The sequence below is a fragment of the Bactrocera neohumeralis genome, unplaced genomic scaffold, assembly GCF_024586455.1.
Source record: "Bactrocera neohumeralis isolate Rockhampton unplaced genomic scaffold, APGP_CSIRO_Bneo_wtdbg2-racon-allhic-juicebox.fasta_v2 cluster10, whole genome shotgun sequence".
Taxonomy (NCBI): Eukaryota; Metazoa; Arthropoda; class Insecta; order Diptera; family Tephritidae; genus Bactrocera; species Bactrocera neohumeralis.
This window is the reverse complement of record NW_026089623.1, coordinates 26,358,029-26,372,886: the sequence shown is the minus strand read 5'-3', so window position 1 is coordinate 26,372,886 and position 14,858 is coordinate 26,358,029. Positions and strand designations below refer to the sequence as shown.

General features: G+C 32.1%; 1 protein-coding gene across 15 annotated transcripts in view; it reads left to right on the top strand.

Annotated features, from left to right (window-relative positions):
• The window catches only part of LOC126765186 (myosin heavy chain, muscle), a 29,403-nt gene that overhangs the window by 7,394 nt on the left and 7,151 nt on the right, over window positions 1–14,858 (top strand). For 3 of the 15 annotated variants that reach the window (XM_050482780.1, XM_050482770.1, XM_050482767.1), the window contains exons 7-12: window positions 2,002–2,105; window positions 3,845–4,252; window positions 5,914–6,084; window positions 7,036–7,625; window positions 9,559–9,676; window positions 12,517–12,780. In XM_050482780.1, coding sequence (XP_050338737.1) covers window positions 2,002–2,105; window positions 3,845–4,252; window positions 5,914–6,084; window positions 7,036–7,625; window positions 9,559–9,676; window positions 12,517–12,780 — 1,655 coding nt within the window. Of the gene's footprint in view, window positions 1–2,001; window positions 2,106–3,844; window positions 4,253–4,685; window positions 4,857–5,295; window positions 5,467–5,913; window positions 6,085–7,035; window positions 7,626–9,057; window positions 9,176–9,558; window positions 9,677–11,370; window positions 11,489–12,516; window positions 12,781–14,858 lie in introns of all 15 variants that reach the window. The other 12 variants (XM_050482782.1, XM_050482776.1, XM_050482771.1 and 9 more) reach the window with 7 other exon arrangements.

Here is a 14,858-nt window from a genome sequence, read left to right as displayed (position 1 = left end):
TTTAAAATAGCTATTTATTTCTTGAGATCTTTATAGTTAGCAAAAACCGATAAATCTGTGTTGGAATATTTTGTTTCTATGTATGCGCATTCATACATATATACATATTACATATACGTTTTCTCTAATCAAATGACAATTGATTTCTACATGGCATAAAAATGTGAAATTGATAATTAAGTAATTCCAACGACTTCTAAGGGACCCTGGAAATGTTATTTTACAGTCAATCACAAACTTAATAAGTAGATTAAGTCAGCCCACAGTATTCATGCATATTAATATTTAATTAAGAAACATAACAAATGGCTAAGCAGCATTTTGGGTACCTTTGTACCACAATTCTTGCTAAACAGCGCCCAAACCAGTCACGCATAATCCTTTTCTTCCTTACTATAGCTCATTTGAGTTTGCTATACTTATATGCAGCCTCGTTCACTCATAACTATTTTATATATCGTATTTTATATCGTTACTTTTTATGCAACCAAATAACGGTATGTAAACAAATGCTAGACATGGCATATTTGTCGAACCATATTGGTGATTATCCGGGAATATGTCAGGGTAAAACAAGGATAGTCGGTGTCAACGATGGCGAAGAATTTGAATTGACTGACGTAAGTTGCTGTGAGCCTTTTCAATGGTTACCCGTTCCCATTTTGATATGTAACAAAATCTCACTCTCTCACTGTTTAATTCTATATTATCCATATAAATATGTCTTTCTGTATATTTTTTTCTGCAAACCTCTTTTATACATAGTTTCTATAAATATATTTTCAAATGTTTTGTATTTCTTTATTATTTCCACTTCTTGTCTGTCATTTCGCTGTACAGAAATAAACGAGATTTCGTATTAATATTTAATATAAAGTTATTTTATAGTTAAATATTTATTGTACCTACATGGATTTCATATCGCTAGCCTCTCTGAAGTACTTAAAATATTTATTTACTCATATTTCTGTGTCAGTTTCATTGTAAATAAATTTAATTTTCCTATGTTATTCCGGAATTTCTATCTCTTGCTGAAATAATTATTATTCTTCTAAGTAGTTGTAGTTCCTTTAGTAGCATTTGGTCCCCACTTAATGCATTAACTTATGGTCCAAAACAAAAAATCTTGTCAAAAATAATATTGTATTTATTTACAATTTGACTCTGCTTGATATAACAACATTTATCACCTTTAACGTATTACGGGTATTGAGCATAGGCAATATGATACATATCAAAAACGGGGAGAATTAGTCAATTGAATCAAAATAATGAAATTATTAAATATTTTTAAACAGCGTTACAATAGTTAAATTCAAATTCTTGGTACAATGGTTTTGATACCGGCACAATAACTTTTTACTAAAATATTCCCCGCAACGGTATTAATATATACGTCTACTGAGTGCATTATATTAATACATGGACGGTTCCTTAGAGGGGGTTTTTAGTGACCTGCAAGTGGCACATACCGCAGCTGTGACGATAGCACCGATGATGCGGAAGGCATTTTCCACCCCCTCACCCGCGAAAAAACAAAAAAAAAATATTAATACATGTAATTGTTTTATATACGATACGCACCAGAAATATTTGTGGAATATACAAACCGAAAAGAAAAAATATTTAAAATGCTTTATAAAACGGCGTTTCGTTTTATTCAGTTTAGAATGTTTTGCGCTTTTATAAACCTGTCGAATGTAAAACAAACGAAAACCGGCAACCGTTAAGAGTCAATATTTTATTGCGCGCTCTACAGGCTTTCCACTTAAAATAAAAAGGACACACATATCTATATTTTCGACACCACATTATTTTTACTGAAAACAGTAGAGAAATAAAAAACATTATTCTCCTACATCAAATCTCCCACCACACTCCACACACTCGATTTTTTCGATTCCCTCATTGCTGTTTTTCATAAGTTTTAAAATTGTCATGTGCAAAATTAATAATCCAAAAAATACCACAAACAATTTTCTTCTCTCGACTCTTGTGCAGACGTTTGCTTCTTATCTGATAATATTTACGATTACTATAACGTGTCTCAGGGTAAAGTCACTGTACCCAACATGGATGACGGTGAGGAATTCCAGCTGGCAGATGTAAGTTTTCAACGTAACAACGAAAAGCAAAACAAAATAAAATAAATAAAATAGAAACGCAGAAAATATAAAACTTCCATAGAGCAAGCCAATTAGCATAGTTAGTTGGTACTTATGTATGCAACGACGCCAAATCCACCAAACATTGCTAAATGCGCATGCCTCCAGCACAACTTATATACTACGTGTATTAATGAGGCGCTTGCCATAATTATGCCGTACTTATAAGTACTAGAGCCAGCATCACTACCACCCACCTTTTAGTATTTACATATACACCCACAACACAAACTGAACCTTAAGTTACTTTTCTTTGATATGCGTTTCTGAATTTTACCAAACTCCTTAAATCTGATCTTTTCTACACTTATTGTTCTACGTTAGATTGCTCGTTTTGTACGTTGAAACCCAAGTACATTACTTTTATGTTATTATATTGCATCTATGAACATTTTTGGAATGTCTTTACACGCACACACAAATTAAAAATCTAAGAGCAAAGCGATTAAGTTCGCTGTGCCCGAAAATCTACGCCGAAAAACCATCTAAGAGTACAATAGTGCCAGCACACTAGTCAGCATAATTCTGAGATGCATTATGTTATGATTGGCATGTTGTGTTGTTTTAAAAGGAAAACGGAATGTTGCACCAACTTTTGTCATTTATTTACTGCGTGATTCATTCATTGATATTTGCTGAACATTGTGCGCTGTACAACTCAATAAAATGTAATAATAGTTCGGCACCACATAATTTTTTTTATTATACTTACATTTACATATATTCTACTAAATTGTATTTTCGTACATATGTATGTGTATGTGTATACATATCCATGGTTTGCAAGGAAGCCTGCTCATGACATTTATTTATTTGAGAATGCGAATATTTGTAAAAGCATGCCTGAACCACAAAAACCATGGAAAACATATAGTGAACGAAATTATCAAGAGAAAAAAAGTTTATTTTTTATTTACCATAATGCACGTTTATTACCTTCTCCATCCTATAAAAGCGTTTTTGGTTGAAAGTTATGTATGTTTCAAATATTCTACGCTCTCCAAAAATTCCGGAATCTATTTACGTCTATATCCTACTCGCTTTCACCAATGTTTCTTCAATTCGATTTTACTTAAAAAAATTTATTTACTTACTTCGTATAAAAAATTAAACATTAATCAGATGATGATAGATTTTGAAGAAAGATCGGAATCAGCTTTTTTATTATTTTTAAATATTTTTATTGTTCGGATTTAATATGAGTAAATATACCAATTATTTCAATTATTTGATTAGTGAGAAACGCGATTTGATTTATTTTTGTATCCATTTACTGATAGTAGCATTCAAGAATAAATCTTTCTACGAAATCTAAGATTATGTTTTTAAGTAGGTATTTGTATAATTTTCCAGAATATAGTATGTATATATATATATTTATTTTGTGGTTTATTTATTGTAATATTGTATTATAGTTTGATAGTTTTTTGCTTTGCATGCCGTTTGTGTTCTTTAATATTGATGGTTAAAAAATATATGGTAGAAAATACATATAAACATTTTACACACCCATTTGCTGTACAAAAAAGCTAAACAAAATATCGTAAATACTTGCTTTCAAACACCTTAAACTGCAAAAAAACTCAATAAATAACATTTATAACATTTATTCACAAATAAAATCAAATACAAATTAAAACTAACATTTTCCAATTTTCCAACCTTATTGCGGCATTTAGCAAGCCTTTGATATCTTGGGTTTCACCGCTCAAGAGAAACAGGATGTCTACAAAATCACCGCCGCTGTCATGCACATGGGTGGTATGAAGTTCAAGCAACGTGGTCGCGAAGAGCAGGCTGAACAAGATGGTGAAGAAGAAGGTGGTCGTGTGGCTAAATTGTTCGGTTGTGACACCGCTGAACTTTACAAGAACTTGTTGAAGCCCCGCATCAAGGTCGGTAACGAATTCGTTACTCAAGGTCGTAACGTGCAACAGGTCACTAACTCCATTGGTGCTCTCTGCAAGGGTGTATTCGATCGTCTCTTTAAATGGCTGGTTAAGAAATGTAACGAAACTCTGGATACTCAACAAAAACGTCAGCACTTTATTGGTGTACTGGATATTGCTGGTTTCGAAATTTTCGACGTAAGTAAGACACGGTCCTCCGTAAACATACTAATAAATAAGAGGCACAACTATTATGTACGGTCCATGTGAGATATACTTATTTGAAAATCGCTCATGATTCTTGTACTCTAGTTATTTGCTTGTTGCTGAGTATGCTTTTCAAAAGCTTACTTGGTTACAGCAATAGTGCCCATAATACACTAACACTTCTTTTGGACGAAGACATGACCTCGAAACAAATGAAAGTGAAATGGACAACCATAGGAACACGAATTTATTTCAAATACACTAGCTCTTTAACCTTCAATTTAATCACTATATTGAACCTTTTACTATTTAGCGTAGTCACATATAATTCCGTACTCTCACTACCTACCTACCAGTTCATTATATTCTTGTTTACTGAACGAGAGCAAAATTCAACTCTTATCCATGTATTACTTCAATATAGTACAACGGTTTCGAACAATTGTGTATCAACTTCACCAATGAAAAATTGCAACAATTCTTTAACCATCACATGTTTGTCTTGGAACAAGAAGAATATAAACGCGAGGGTATCAATTGGGACTTTATCGATTTTGGTATGGATTTGTTAGCTTGTATCGATCTCATCGAAAAGGTGCTTATTCAAATCCAATGATAAAATGAAGACATTTGTATGTAAATATGTTCCTTGTGAAACCGTTGCAAGCTAGTCACTTTGTTCTGTTCTTATCAATATGCTGTCTGAAATGTCAAAGTTTTGTTGTTTGTTAATATCAATTCTCTAATGAAACAGGTACTGGTATGCATTATTTAGTCCAAATATGTGATGTTGAAACAAGTATTAAATTATCATAACTATATCGTACGCCCACCATTCATAACACGTTGTACTTTAAAATATGCACAATTATCTGAATTCATGATTTCAAGAATACTCGCACAATTAGATATTTCCCACTATTCAATGGTATATTTAATTTTTTGTTTCATCCATATGTATTCCCAATATCTATATATAATAATCTTGTAAATTATTACCATGAAACACCAACTATCGCCACTACGACCATTAGTACAATGGCTTTGAACAATTGTGTATCAATTTCACGAATGAGAAATTACAACAATTCTTTAATCATCACATGTTCGTATTGGAACAAGAAGAATACAAGAAAGAAGGCATTGATTGGGCGTTCATCGATTTTGGCATGGATTTGCTGGCATGTATTGAGATGATTGAAAAGGTTGGTTTTAATAGCGAATCAATAGAGCAGCAATGAGATATAAAATGAAAAGTTTACAAGCATATATTATATACATTGTTTGAGAAAGAATATTTTTTAATTCTATACGTAGAGTCTAAACCAATAAGTATTTTAGGTATTGGGAATAATGTATAATTTAAGGTAAATGACGGTAAAGTGAGCATTTGATTTCAACACCAAGTATTCATATTACAATCAATATTACAAAGACACTAAATGAAATCTATGTGTGTTGCACGTGTTCCCTTTTCACTCCACCACTTTTTGGAATGATGTGCACCTATGAAGGAGTACTCTTCCACCCTTGACCTGCACTAATCCTACATAAATCCAACGTAATTAACTTTTGAACATTAACATTTATATCCTTTTAACCTAACATTTACCACGTCTTGTTGTTGTGTTACATTCTCCTCTCATATACAGTACAACGGTTTCGAACAATTGTGTATCAATTTCACGAATGAGAAATTACAACAATTCTTTAATCATCACATGTTCGTACTGGAACAAGAAGAATATAAGAGAGAAGGCATTGATTGGGCGTTCATCGATTTTGGCATGGATTTGCTGGCTTGTATTGAATTGATTGAGAAGGTATTGGCGCTGAAAACTTAGTACAAAAAATAAATTTCTCATGCAATATTTGCTTCGCTACAGGCTTCGCATAGTAAAACAACAATTAGTCAATATAAAGAAAATTAACCGCTTCGTCAAAATATAATCTCAAAAGAATAGTGATCCTATAGCCACTTTTGAACATTGATAATGATATTTTCAACTCGCATATTAATGATATCAATAATGGTATTCTTAAGGAAGACTCGAACAACTAAAGCAACAATATTAATAACACTTTTTGATTTTCATTGCCAATGTATATGTTTTACCTACCCATTTCTTTAGTTTCTTGTACCTAATATACCTCCATATTTTCATACACTGACCCTTACCTATATTAATGTATTTACATAGAACACATTTTCATACTGAAGGAACTTTTTATGTAATTAAAATGTAGTAGTGGGATTCCGAAACGGTTTGCTATGTAAATATAAGGCAGTAAATAGCCGTAAACTAAAATATTCATTTGGTTCTTAAAAATCCCAAATAGCAATAGTGGCAAGAAGATGAACCATAAGTATAAGTCAAATGCTCAAATAACGATGAAAATGTACATAGCTTGTGCTTGTTATTTGGTTATACGAGTAGTAGTAATTGTATTTGTTTTAGAAACTTGCAGTACCTATAGTAAAGAGTTCTAAACCCAAATTGTATATAATAGGAATCAATTTGATGTTAAAGCACAGGTAAGCATTGCATTGGCTGTAGCTGTGTTATATTTTGTAAGCATAATCTTATATTTACTTTACTGCACTATTGCAGGTGGTAGTTTTCATAGTAATTCTAGTGTAGAAATCGCACGCTAATTTTGTACATAATGCCAAATGTTTTTTGTCGTATTTTCTTTTCATTTTATATAAATTAGTCTAATAGAAATGTTTTTCTTTTATTTACCTTTTTACATTCCTTTCGATTATAAAATAGCCTATGGGTATCTTATCCATCCTTGAAGAAGAGTCTATGTTCCCCAAGGCTACCGATCAAACATTCGCCGACAAATTAGTTAACACTCACTTGGGCAAATCGGCACCATTCCAGAAGCCGAAACCACCAAAGCCTGGCCAACAAGCTGCCCACTTCGCTATTGGCCATTATGCAGGTGTTGTCGCTTATAACATCACCGGTTGGTTGGAAAAGAACAAGGATCCATTGAACGATACTGTGGTCGATCAATTCAAGAAGTCGCAGAACAAGTTGTTGGTCGAAATCTTCGCTGATCATCCAGGTCAATCTGGTGGCGCTGAACAATCAAAGGGCGGTCGTGGTAAGAAGGGTGGTGGCTTTGCTACTGTCTCTTCGGCTTACAGGGAACAGTTGAACAGCTTGATGACCACTTTGCGTTCAACACAACCTCACTTCGTGCGTTGCATCATTCCTAATGAAATGAAACAACCTGGTGTTGTAGATGCTCACTTGGTTATGCACCAATTGACATGTAACGGTGTACTTGAAGGTATCCGTATTTGCCGCAAAGGTTTCCCCAACAGAATGGTGTATTCTGATTTCAAGATGCGGTAAGTTTTTTTTAATACAATAGCCACATTACATTATACACAATCGACCTTTCATCGATATATGTACTTATTATACAACAATGAATAATGAAATTATAAATAGGTCTGTTTTATATTTGTCAATACTAGAAGTTATAGATGCGACTGAAATACAACCTTAACAAACAAATTATAAATAATTTAAAGCCAGTATTTATTATTTTAATTAAATGTTGTCTATTTTTTGTACCTATTTTCTTTGCATTTGAATACAAAAATTACCGAAATTAGTTACATGATCTTGGCTCCAGCCATCATGGCCGCTGAGAAACAACCCAAGAATGCAGCTGCCAAGTGTTTGGAATCTGTGGGATTGGATCCCGACATGTACCGTATTGGTCATACTAAGGCAGGCGGCTAATTTAAATTATCTGTTTTCATACTTCCCTTACTCATAAAAAGCGTTTATAGTGCGACCTAATGTAGATTTTAATACACCAGATTTGTTTCCCTCTATACATGTCATTTTCTGTATTACAAACCCATTTGCGTTGCGTTCTCTCTCTCGTTCTCTTCGTCTCTATAAATGAAAACTTCACCAGCCCATCAGTATTGCACGAAAGTTTAATGACTTATGGTATTGTTGTACACACATATTATTCTTATCCAAAATCAGTATTTCTCATTTGGTAGCAATGAGCTATATAATTATTATTATTTACCCCAAAAAAATACTTGTAGTACACGTTATACATATCCAATTCATATTTAATATACATATGTACTTATGTAGTGAAATGTTTAATTTACCAATTGCCCCAACGATAATTCATAAACGTTTATAATTTCTAATATGATTAATTCGTATCATATTAATGTTATACTTTTGTTCCGTGATATTTTAAATTTTGATATCCTTTGACAGATCATTGATTGCTTAGACCGTATACATCGTACGCCTATATACATATATGTATATTACATAATATAGGCGCATATAAATAAATAATATTCGTTATTGGTAGACCTGCATAGTAATCGTTTTATATTTATTGTGTTGTTTGAAAAATTTTTCCAAACATTTTTTATAAATACATACTTAAGAAATTGTATGACCCTTATATATGTATTATTATAAGACTGTATAGACCCAATAGCATGATGTATTTCTTTATTTTTTTAACTTGATTCTCCCTGAATTTTGTATTGAGTTAACTTGAACACTTTCTGAAAACATGTACAATCTTTTAAGATATTTCCGAAATCGAAACACATAATTTGAATTCATATTGGATTTTCTTGTTCAATATTCCCCTCGTATTTAATTATCTACCACAGGTACAAAACAAATTAATATACATACATACATATTGTCACGATTACCTCAACATTGTATGGAGAGTAGGAATTTTGTTTAGATTGCTATTTAAAATAAACACTACTACTTTCACAGGTATCAAATCCTTAATCCCCGTGGAATTAAGGAAGTGTCTGACGATAAAAAGGCCTCAAAGATTCTTATTGAGAGCACGGGGTTGGATGAAGATCTTTATCGGCTGGGTCACACAAAGGCATGGATGAAACACAAATTTAAATATATGCAATTTACCATAATAGAGTTACTGTTATGAAGTTCGAAATGATATGATAAGCTTACACTAATTGGCATTAGACGTCTTTGCATTTGTGACTCACGCATTGATATTCCTTGTTGATATAAACATATATTATACATATGTAAAAAAGCCAAAATTTTATTTACTCTTTACTTGTCTTAATTTGATTTTAATTGGCATGTACTATTACAACACAAAATGGAAATTTACATATATATATCACTCCCACGATACACAATGTTTACAAAACAATATAACAGCAATACACTATACAACGAAAAATACTTCAAATATACTTAAATTTTTTTATTGTTTCAACAAATCTTCCCTCAACGCAGATATCAAATTTTGAATCCAAAGGACATTAGCGGAATGGAAGATCCGAAAAAATGTTCTAAAATTCTTATTGAATCCACAGCTCTTGATCCTGATCTATATCGTCTTGGTCATACAAAGGCATGGTTCTTCATTTTTTTTCAAGAATGCGCCACAAACTGTATTTACATTTAAATGTTTAAACAACATATGTTTTTATTACATTTTTCAGTTAATAGTTTGTTTTCATATTTAAAAGCAATATTAAGCATGTATGAACATACAAAAAACGAATTATGTTTATACCCCTATGCAAATATATACCAACACAAAAATCCCATATATTCCAAGGAATGTGCAAAAACTCATCTCAAAAGTTAAATTTTGAGATTCCTTTATAATTAGTACATTCTTCATCATCATTGAATGCATTAATGAATACAATGGCAACTACTTTCCATTAAATTATTTATAATTCTATGATGGCCTTTTATTTTTCCATACCTTTATTTTTTTAAATAACGTATAAATGTACCCTTTATATAATTTTTTCTTTTTGCTAAAATATATTTTGAATTGCATACATACTTTTAAACCTGACATTTAAAATGAACCTTAAACAAAATATTAACAATTTCCAATATCCACTACAACTACACATGTATACATACCAACAGCTACCAAATCCTGAACCCAAGAGGCATCAAAGACTTGGAAGATCCCAAAAAAGCCAGTAAGATTCTGATTGAATCTACTGAATTAGATGAAGATCAATACCGTTTGGGTAACACTAAGGCACGAATCCAATTTTTCACAAAAAATAAAAACAAAGTGCCACACAATTCCGCATAAGTATAAATACATATATAGTTAAATTCTCAAATTCACCTATTGTTGGTACAGGCTTTTGCAAATTCAAAGCATCCACATTACATACAGTAAACTCTGAATTTACCAAAATAATTAGTATAATTGCAGAGATTACTTCACATACGTACGCATTTTAATATATGCTAGTGAGGCCTATGGAAGTCCCTCAGCATATCCATACACATAAAGCATGTTCCTCAATACACACATCCAAAATACCCAATATACGCTATAAGAATTCAGCATGTTCTCATTAGCATTGTTATTAGTTCTATTATTTATTGCTAGTAGTACGTAGTATGATATTTTCCCGAAATAAGCATGTCCATCGCTTTAAAGTACATCGGTATGCGCTCTATAGCATGCAAAAAATATTCAATATCTAGTCATTTCATATATGCATATACATACATTAACTTGAATACTCGTATTTTATGAAGTACAAATGTATCAGATATTATTAGTCTATATGAGCCCGACATCCATTTACCACAAAATCAATTACCTCATGATTGGGATAATAATTAAATGTTAATAAAATAATAATTCATAATATTTTTCGAAATTATGTGTAGGGTTTTTATACTTTCAATTAATTTTTTAAATTATTACTTTCTACAAATTTATTTTAATTCAATATATACAATGCTTTGGTAGAAGAATATATATATTTATTTAGGTGCACAACTTATTTTATGAAAATGTTAATAAATTTAAATCGACTTACCTTTTACATTATCGAAATTTTTTTCTTGGAATAAATTAAGCAGTTATAAAATTATTAATATTTTAATTGAATTCCCATATTTTCACATCACCAATTAAAAATAAAACAACAATGTCCAACCTAAAATGCCACCACCGATCAAACCAAACAACCATCGCGACATCAATTTATCTACACACAACAAAATTGCATTTTCACACATACATACATATCCTCCTACCTACAAATGCTCGTATAGCTACAAGATCATGTGCCCGAAACTTTTGGTTGGCGTAGAGAAAGATAAGAAGGCCACTGAAATCATTGTTAAATACATTGACTTGCCAGAAGATCAATATCGTTTGGGTAACACCAAGGTACCTTAAAACATTAATGAAAAATACAACAAACAATGCAGTAATAAAGCGTCTAAATAATTTGTCTCTTGTCAAAATGTACAAAATTATCAACATAATTTTTAATAAGCAAATGAAACTAAACCTTAACAGAATTGTGTTTTTCAATTATGTATGAACAAAAAACCCAACCAAAAAAGTTACGAATGAAATTATGAAATAATATAGTACTTTGTATTTGTCAGTATCCTTACACCTGTCCAGTAAACTTGTTACACCACTAACATTTATAGTCATTTCTACCCATAAATTCACTAAATATATTTTGTATGCATATTTCATTAATTATTTTCATTATTAACTGATCATCATTGTTCAACAAGTAACCTTTAGAGATATCACTCATTATGTATGTATATCATAAGCCCCAATGTGGTTTAAACTGAATTTCACTTAATTCAATTTCATTTTGAAATATGTAAATGTTTGCGGTCGTATTTACAAACACATAAAATATAAATATATTCTAGTCGTCATCAATGTATATTTTCACTCATCTAATGCTTTATAAACCACGCTGTTATTCCTAAAGTCGCTCGTTGTTCTGTTTTCATTGCCATGCTTTGTTCATTTAATTCCAATATTACTTGATATCCAAGATATAAATATGTATGTATATATTCTATACGTTTATATGTATGTAAACGCTTTTTAAAAACAATAGAATAGCGGTGAACTGAGAGAATGTTGCATGGAATACTTGTAGGTAATCATATTGACTGTTTAGAAATATATATATATAAATGTATTTGTATCTATACAAATATAGTGAAAAAAGACTATTTTGTCTGTCAATTAAATAAATTTACAATAAAAGAAAAATTTCTGCCATGAATTAAAAATAATAAAGTTCAAATGACTCGAAAGACCTTCTTTCAGTTCAGCTCAAGTCTACCGCGACATATGTGGCATAAAACGATAAACAAAAGATACAATTATACTAATCACATTTTCATTCCCCCACTCCAATCGAAAATTCTAAACAATAGGTATTCTTCCGCGCTGGTGTCTTGGGTCAGATGGAAGAATTCCGTGATGAGCGTCTCGGCAAAATCATGTCATGGATGCAAGGATGGGCTCGTGGTTACTTGGCCCGTAGGAACTTCAAGAAATTGCAAGAACAACGCTTGGCCCTCAAAGTTGTACAACGCAACTTGCGCAAATACCTTCAACTCCGCACATGGCCATGGTACAAATTGTGGCAGAAGATCAAGCCTCTACTCAACGTTACCCGCGTTGAGGATGAGATTGCTGTAAGTAAAAACAAAAAACGATAATTATAGCAGATAATGGAGTAGCAGAAGATCCAGGTGACGGTGTTAAATTCACAGTTAATAATTGCGTAAATGGAGGTGGAGCATAGCAAGGCAGTGCTTATTTATAGAACGGATTTAGTTTTGCGTCAGTCTATAAATATGAAAATATAGATTTTTCATGTTGCTGTCGTTGCACCTGTCGGAATTGATCACTCTTGTCTATGGCAGCAATTCATGTGTGCACCACTTAATAGTGCCATAAAAAAAGTAGCAAAAAGGCATCTAAAAATACGATCTAATGACTTGTCGACTTCCTTCTCTATTTCTTTTTTCTTTTGCAGAACTTTTGGCCTTTTGGCTTACATTTCTGACAATGTTGGCAAGTGTGTTCACATAATTAGCGCTCATGTATTTACATACATGATTCAATTTTATAATTGCATGTAGGCATATGTTTAGCCCATTTGTATATGTATGTATTTTGACTTCGTAAATCTAGCAATATAAAAGCGAATAAACAGCCGCCCATCAAATCTGTAAGTGCTTGATGTAAATGACTATCACATGCCACATGAATATACATACATAGTACGTTTCTAATTGGTGTTACTCATACGCCTCTGCGTACCAAATTGCTTGTTGAAGAATTGAAAACATTTTGCCTACTTGTAATATATTAATTTATGAGTTCATGAGAAATGACTGATTTCAACAACAAGTAGATATATTTGGAGTTTTAGTACCATCAAATCACTCGTATTCATAATTTCTCTGTGATGCCTATGTAAGTATTTGCCAATGCATGGGCACATACATTCACACCAAATAAATTGATCAGAGGTACATTCGAGTTGAAACCATGACGTGGCTAAATGTAATGGCTATTTCTTTTTCTAATAACTCCTAAAACTTGAAACATTTGACCATTTGTATTTAATATTTTGGACGAACATCTACACATGCATATATTTTCGTTCAATTATTGTCCTCTCGTACAAGACATGCTTTGACATAGTATTGTTTGCTTCTTTATTTTCACTGCTACAAAAAATGATTCGCAATAATTGAAATGTGTGCACAAATACCAGCGAAAATAAATGTATATACACATGTATATACTCGAACAAATTTATTGAAAATGTTATATGTAAATATTTGTGCATTTTTATTGGTATTGCTCGGAATACAATTTTCGATACTTAAATGTCCTACCATCTATGCGCTCAACACAATCAGCAGCTGCGGCAGCTGTAAAAAGCTAACACCACTCAACTCATCATTAGCATGATTAATGAAATATTGAATAAGAAAACAGGCAATTGAATTTTTATTTTAGAAAGTTTATTAATAGGCGTTCTAATTGAATTCTCATCAAAATAATTTAGCCAACTTATGTATATTGGCATAATGAAAAAAGCAGACGACTAACTGAGGAGTTGTTTGTAATCTTGGCCAAGACGCCCAAAAGAGCGATGATGTTAGCGGCAGCAGGAATAATAAATAATATTCAAAGCAACACATCTACCTACATACATCTCTAGACCTAAATTTGCATGGTGCTCGATTTTTGTTGCACAACACCTGTGCCATATCATTGATGGCTGCACATGTATTAATCTCTCTGTGCCTCTCTGGCGTGACTTTTACGGGAAATCAAATAAAAAATTATGAATACCACCCTTGCCGATGTTTGTATATTTGCGATCATGTTAATGTTACCGTTGCGGTGCATAAATATCAGATTTATTAGTGTGTAGAAGACAAGCCGTTCGCAGAATCTTCGATTCGATCATATTCGGGGCGTTGCTAAATTTATTTACCCAAACACATACGTTTACAAAAAATCAGTCAGCATGAATAAGTAGTACGTATGAATGTATTTTTTAGGAATGTACTCATAGGTAGTCGAAATTATAATCGAATTGAAATAATTTCTTATGTGAGCTCATGCCGGATTGCTCATTGGTGCTGCACTTATCATCATTCCAGCCATTAACCAGTAGCTAGTCGGACCTAGTTGTCTAAACTCGTCGTCGCGCAGTTCAGTTCACTCGCTGAGCACAACGAAATCATAT